The sequence below is a fragment of the Talpa europaea genome (assembly GCF_964194135.1).
Source record: "Talpa europaea genome assembly, chromosome: 12".
In the NCBI taxonomy this organism is placed as follows: domain Eukaryota; kingdom Metazoa; phylum Chordata; class Mammalia; order Eulipotyphla; family Talpidae; genus Talpa; species Talpa europaea.
In genome coordinates this window covers 41,979,473-41,985,815 of record NC_140079.1, presented here as the reverse complement: position 1 = coordinate 41,985,815, position 6,343 = coordinate 41,979,473, and the positions used below count along the sequence as shown (strand labels likewise).

The window sequence follows — 6,343 nt, the reverse complement described above, 5'->3', positions numbered from 1 at the left end:
TACCTGACTGTACCTGTCTATAAAGGCAGCAAGGTGTTGCTTGTGCCCTAAGTATCCCCAGTACAGTGGCTGAATTATTCAAAGTGACAAGTAGATACATTGGGTATCTGCTGAGCCTAAAATAAAACAAACTCTTTAAAGCAGTTTCCAAGGGGAAATTCCAGAAAGGTCTTTCCCGATGAGTGGGGGAGTTTCCAGAGTTAGTGAACACTAGGAAATTTGGGGAGATTGGCGTGCCTTGAGAGGGTATAGAAGTTTCAATTCCTTTCCCTGTACCTTGCCCGATGCTTCTCTTTCATCTGGCTGTTGGTTCATATCCTTTAGTAGCTGCTGTAATAAATTAATGATCTAGTGAGTGAAAAAAGGAGGGAGAGAGGAAATAAAGATTAGTGCAGGGGGCCTCTTTGGAGCTCAGATTTGGGGGGTCCCATAGTCATTTGGATATCGAATATCTGAGGTGTTTGGTTGTTTATATCTCACAAGCCCCTTTTGTATTATCCACACTCAAATAAGATAGAATCTCGATTTTTCCCAGAACCTGGCTCAGCTTGTTTTTTCATGTATAACAGAGCTGATTCAGAGCCCTGTGAGGGAGGGCAAAGCTGAGACCAGACAAGCCAGAACTGGTTAGCAACTTTTTGCTGTGCCAGGAGCCCTACAGTGAGGGTTCCCAAGTCCAGCCTCTCTTATATTTTCATTATTTTTTAAGCCATGGGATTTTTTTTTACTATAATTTACATATGGTAAAATTCACCTTTTTGTTGGTGTACAGTTCTGAATACATACAGTTGTAAACACCACCACCATCAAACTGTAGAACATTTCCAGTGAAATTCTGAAATGCCCAGTGAGTGTCCAGGTCAAAGAATCAGTCATAAGGAAACATGTTGGAGTATTTTTGGCTTTGCATGCAGCTCATGGGGCCGGGGGTGCGAGGGGGTATTTAAACAATGAAAACTTCCTAAACTATGACCCAGGCTTACTCAAGGATGAGGGAGTACCCATCCCTAACACAGGGACATACCTTGCCCGTTGTTCTTGACCCACCCATATGAAAACCTTTGCGGGGAAGGGTACCTCATTTATAAGTCTAAATTAAATTCATACTACAAAATTCTAGTATACGAGTATGAGGAGGTCCACAAGCTCTGTGCTTTTCCAGGTATGATGACTCTGCACTATTTACACAACTATTTAAGAAGTGAATTATCTGCCATTGTGATTAGTTCAGGACCTCTTCAGTGTTCTGTGCCCGTGGGTGCCCAGCCCAGATCAGTCCTCTTAGGTTGGCCTCTGTGTGTCCTACTCCAGAGTCTGAAGTAGGCTACTCTTCAGAGAATGCAGTGGTGTCAGAGAATGCAGTGAGAGCTGTGATCCCCTATCTGGACAGCTGAAGGCCATGGTCCCAGCCTGCACAAGGGACAATCACCAGAAGCTTTTTGCTGTGGTGCTACCAGGAAGGAGATGGCTCAGCAGCCGAATACTCAGTTAGTCACCTGCTGGACAGTACTTCCTCTGTGCCGGGACTGTCCTGAGCATTTTTTTTTTTTTTTTAGAAAGAATACCCATCAGTGCTTTCTTTTTCTTTTTTTCTTTTTAAGATTTATTTATTTATGCATACATACAGGGTACAGATCAGAGGTGTGGGGGGTGAGAGGACTCACCAGAGACAAAATGGGGAACAGAACGGGCAGACTGAAATACACTGCTGACGGGAGCAGTGGGTGAGTCAGGAGAGGTCTGCTGCGCCATGTGGGTAGCTCCCTGGCCAGGGATCGAACTCGTGCTGCAGTGGCTGCACATTGCTTCATAGGTTGAGTTTTAACCCTTTGCGCCACCAGGGAGGCCCCTGTCCTGAGCATTTTACAAACATTGACTCGTGTGAACTTCAAAGCTCTGTGCGGTGGAGATAACTGCTATACCCATTGTGCAGGTGAGGAAGTTGAGGTTATCTACGGCTCAGTAACCATCCAAGGTCCAGATAGGAAGTGCTGGAACTGGAAATGAAACCTGGCTATCTTGCTCCAATGCCAGCATTTCAGCAGCCTGACCCCCCAATCACTTCCTCCAGGAACCTCCCCTTCAGCAGCCTTTACTACTTCTGAACGTCCTTCCACATCAGCTCTGTCCTTGACCACAGGCACCCGACTCAGAGCCAAACGCCATCATGTCATCATCCACAAATAAGGAAATAGGGGCCCTGAAGCCCTGAGAGGTTTATGACACACCCATGCCCCCAAAATTATAGAAGTAGTAAGGAAGAGAAAAAGAATCGAGTGCATTTCAAATTTAGGGATATTGTCCCAGTCACTAGCAACCCAGCACAGACAGGACAGGATGCATGCCTGCCCTGGTGATGATCCTAACCGGCTGGGAGGTAAGTGATACTTAACTTGAAAACCAAGGAGGGACTGGGAAGCCAGCTCCAGGAAAGTGAGCTTTTCCTAGGGCCGCACCTCGCTTTACTAGGGACCTGTTGAGGACAGGGACAATCCCGGGGCTCCCGACCGCATTCTCCCCACAGCCGCGAGAACTGTAACTCAAGGAGGGCAGAGAGGAGCTGGACATCCTGCCAGAGCCAGTGCTCTGTCATATGGGTACCCGCAGGTTTATCGTCTCCAGGGGGAGAGGCGGTGCCTCCTCCGGAGGCGGGGCGGTCCTTCCCGTAGCTGCGCGTCGTGCCCGGTAGACCCACGCCGGCGGCGGGACGCGCGGCAGGGGTCATCGACTGGAGGGAAGGTCCCGATTGGCTCCCCCTTGAGGGGGCGGGGCCTCCGTTTCCGGGTGCGCGCGCCGCGGTAAGGCGTTGCCGAGGGTGGAGCGGGAAGGGGCGTGGCTGCGCGCGGACGGCCGTTGGCTGCACGGCCCGACCCCGGATGTCGCGCGTCGTAGGCTGGGCAGCGGCGATTGGCCGACGCGGTGCTGGGGGCGGGGCGGAAGGTTCTGGAGGGGGCTGGCGGGCTCTGGAAGCTTCCGCCGGACGGGTATATAGAGTCCGGGACCGGGCGGCGGCGGAGCCGGGGTACGGCGACAACTAGGCGGCGGGCCGCAAGTGGGGGCCATGGGCAAGGACTATTATCAGACGCTGGGCCTGGCCCGCGGCGCGTCGGATGAGGAGATCAAGCGCGCCTACCGCCGCCAGGCGCTGCGCTATCACCCGGACAAGAACAAGGAGCCCGGCGCCGAGGAGAAGTTCAAGGAGATCGCCGAGGCCTACGACGTGCTTAGCGACCCGCGCAAGCGCGAGATCTTCGACCGCTACGGGGAGGAAGGTGTGTGCGCGCGCGCGCGGCCGGGGTCGCGCCCCCGCCGTTTGACAGGCAGGGAAACCGAGGCTCGGCTGTCCCACTGCTGCATTTCCGGGGACGCCCCGGGCCTGGTGGGCCAGCATCCCCCACCCTCTTTCGACGCGGTCCTCCGCCCTCGGATTGGAGGCGGCTGGGTGGGAGGAGGAGCCTTGGCCGCGCCGCTGCCCGGGAAGCTTCTGGCTTGTCTGGAGCTGTCTCTCCCTGAGCGCCTCCACTCACGTTCCCGAGCGGCCCGCGGTTGCGAGTACGGACGCTGAGGGAGATGGAGGAATAACTCGGCTGATGGCGCCGCGTCCCCAGGTCCCCCGGGCGGAGGTGGGAGGCTATGCCACCCAGCGGTATGGGGTGGGGCTTCTGACTCTGAGCGCGGGGCCGGACCTGCGGGCATTGAGTCTACAATGAGAATGCCAATTAGCACCGACCTCCCTCCTGGGTCCCTGTGAGTGTGGAGTGAGGTAATCCCTGTAAAGTGCTTACCTAGCCCCGTGCCAGGCACGTAGATGGCAGCTTGCACCGACTTGGGCCGTCCAGGTGCAGGGAGTGGCACTGCCTCTGCCCATCCTCCTCGAGGTTTGCCCTGTTCAGGGAAAGAGAAAGGAGCTTTCTTGTTGTCCAGATGACGGGTGATGACTCAGACTGCCTTCTGGGCTTGGTCTTAAGAAATGAAGTGACTTTTATATAAGGATGGTGGCAGTTAGTGCCAGGGTGTGAGAATTTGAACATCTCTGTTTGTTTCGCCTCTTCCCCACACATCACTAACTCTAAAATATTTCAGAGTAAGCATGTTGTGAAAGCTGGACCAGTGTGGTACCTTTTTCACCCATCCGGTGGTAAATTTTTTGTAAGTCCTGTGACATTGTGAGTGTTTCTGTCACGTATAAGGACCTGGGTCTTAGAGATGACCATCTGAGAACTTGAGCCTCTCACCCTTCATGCCACACTGAAATGCGTGGAGGGGAATGTCTGTCTCCTAGAAAGAGAAGCCAGCTGCCTCATTTCCGGTTTTACCTTTCAGGCCTGAAGGGCAGTGGCCCTAGTGGTGGGAGCAGCGGTGGTGCTAATGGTACCTCTTTCAGCTACACATTCCATGGAGATCCTCATGCCATGTTCGCTGAGTTCTTCGGTGGTCGAAATCCCTTTGACACCTTTTTTGGACAGCGGAACGGAGAGGAAGGCATGGACATTGATGACCCGTTCTCTGGCTTCCCCATGGGTATGGGTGGCTTCACCAACATGAACTTTGGCCGCTCCCGCCCTACCCAAGAGCCCACCCGAAAGAAGCAAGACCCCCCTGTCACCCACGACCTTAGGGTCTCGCTTGAAGAGATCTATAGCGGCTGTACCAAGAAGATGAAAATCTCCCATAAGCGGCTGAACCCTGATGGAAAGAGCATTCGCAATGAAGACAAAATCTTAACCATCGAAGTGAAGCGGGGGTGGAAAGAAGGGACCAAAATCACATTCCCCAAGGAAGGAGACCAGACCTCCAACAACATTCCCGCGGATATCGTCTTTGTTTTAAAGGACAAACCACACAATATTTTTAAGAGAGATGGCTCAGACGTCATTTACCCAGCAAGGATCAGCCTTCGGGAGGTAAGACACTAGGTGGAGTGGTGATGGCTGTGGAGGGAGGTGGCTACTATTTGAATCTGTTTAGTATTTGAGTGCTTATTTTGACAGATATTTCAAAGTGCTTACTGTATGCGAGGCTGAGGGGATGCAACTGGAACAAGACTTAGACTTTTTCTGGAGCTCCTTTTGCTAGTGATCTAGTAGCAGGGTCATAGCTGCTCTTACCCTACACTAAAATCCTCTGGGCAGGAGTTGGGTGCCCTGCGCTAACTTCAACATAATACTATCCTTTTTTTTAAAGGCTTTGTGTGGCTGTACAGTGAATGTCCCCACTCTGGACGGCAGGACCATACCCGTCGTATTCAAAGATGTCATCAGGCCTGGCATGCGGCGAAAAGTACCTGGAGAAGGCCTCCCCCTCCCCAAAACACCTGAGAAACGCGGGGACCTCGTTATTGAATTCGAAGTAATTTTTCCTGAAAGGATTCCCCAGACATCAAGAACCTTACTTGAGCAGGTTCTTCCAATATAGCCACCTATGTTCCTCAAGGACTGACCAGGGACCTTTCCAGAGCGCAAGGATTTCTGGACCGTTCCACCAGTTGTGGACCTGTGAGATGGCGGGAGGGCCCAGGGAGGGCTTTCGTACTGCTGAATGTTTTCCAGAGAATATATTACAATCTTTCAAAGTCGTTCACTAGACTTAAGTGGTTTTTCGAGCGACAGGGCGGCAGGTGGTGGGGACAGCAAGATAACGAATTCCAGTTTGCCCACTGGCTCCTGATCCATCTTGAGATGGGCCCACACCCTCTCCATCCAGGCCCTGCCCAGAGGCAAGAGGCAACCCTGCAGCTGGACTTGAGACCCTTTTGCGGTCCCTTTGCTTATCATTGTTACGTGTTGTTGACCTGCCAGACCCTTTCCCTGACCCCATACATTCCTGAGTTGCTGTTGTATGAGCAGTTAATGTTCCATTCTGTATTTGTCTCCCACATCTTGCTCTTCTCCTAAAGAATCCTATCTTGTCTTTCGCCATCTCAAATTGAAAACCTAGACTATTTTTGCAGAACTGCCTGGCCAGCACCCACAAGCAATACCTCTCATTCCAGCAGGACCAAGGGAGCCAGCCTCAAATGAGTGAGTGATTTTCATGGCCTCCTCTCCCTCAAGGGCCAAAGGCCCTGGCCAGAGTAGGGAGCCCAGTCTATTACTGCCTCTGAGGCCAAAGGCCAAATGCGCACTCATTTATGAGTCGTATTTTTTCCTTCTGTAAGGCAATCTTTTAGCACACCTGGACCTTACCAGTAGCCTAGGTCTTTTTTTGTTTGTTTCATGGGCTCTGGACTCTTTCAAGGGGATCTAATCCTTTTGAATTTTGCACAGCCCTTGATATAATCCCTTTTGATAAAAGGGTCTTTGCTTCTGATTACAGGAGCACTGTGGGAACGTCTAAATATGTT

General features: G+C 52.0%; 1 protein-coding gene across 3 annotated transcripts; it reads left to right on the top strand.

The window, feature by feature from the left end:
* Positions 1–3,061: 3,061 nt before the first annotated feature.
* DNAJB1 (DnaJ heat shock protein family (Hsp40) member B1) lies at positions 3,062–5,415 on the top strand (the record flags this gene model as incomplete). 3 transcript variants are annotated; one of them, XM_084251440.1, is made up of 3 exons in its annotated part: positions 3,062–3,272; positions 4,324–4,904; positions 5,185–5,415. In XM_084251440.1, the coding sequence occupies 3 exons, from the start codon at positions 3,062–3,064 to the stop codon at positions 5,413–5,415; spliced, it is 1,023 nt and encodes a 340-aa protein (XP_084107566.1). The 3 variants fall into 3 exon arrangements, with proteins under 3 accessions (XP_084107566.1, XP_084107568.1, XP_084107567.1); XM_084251442.1 differs by having other exon boundaries at positions 3,062–3,276; positions 4,346–4,904; XM_084251441.1 differs by having other exon boundaries at positions 3,062–3,276; positions 4,337–4,904.
* Positions 5,416–6,343: the final 928 nt, after the last annotated feature.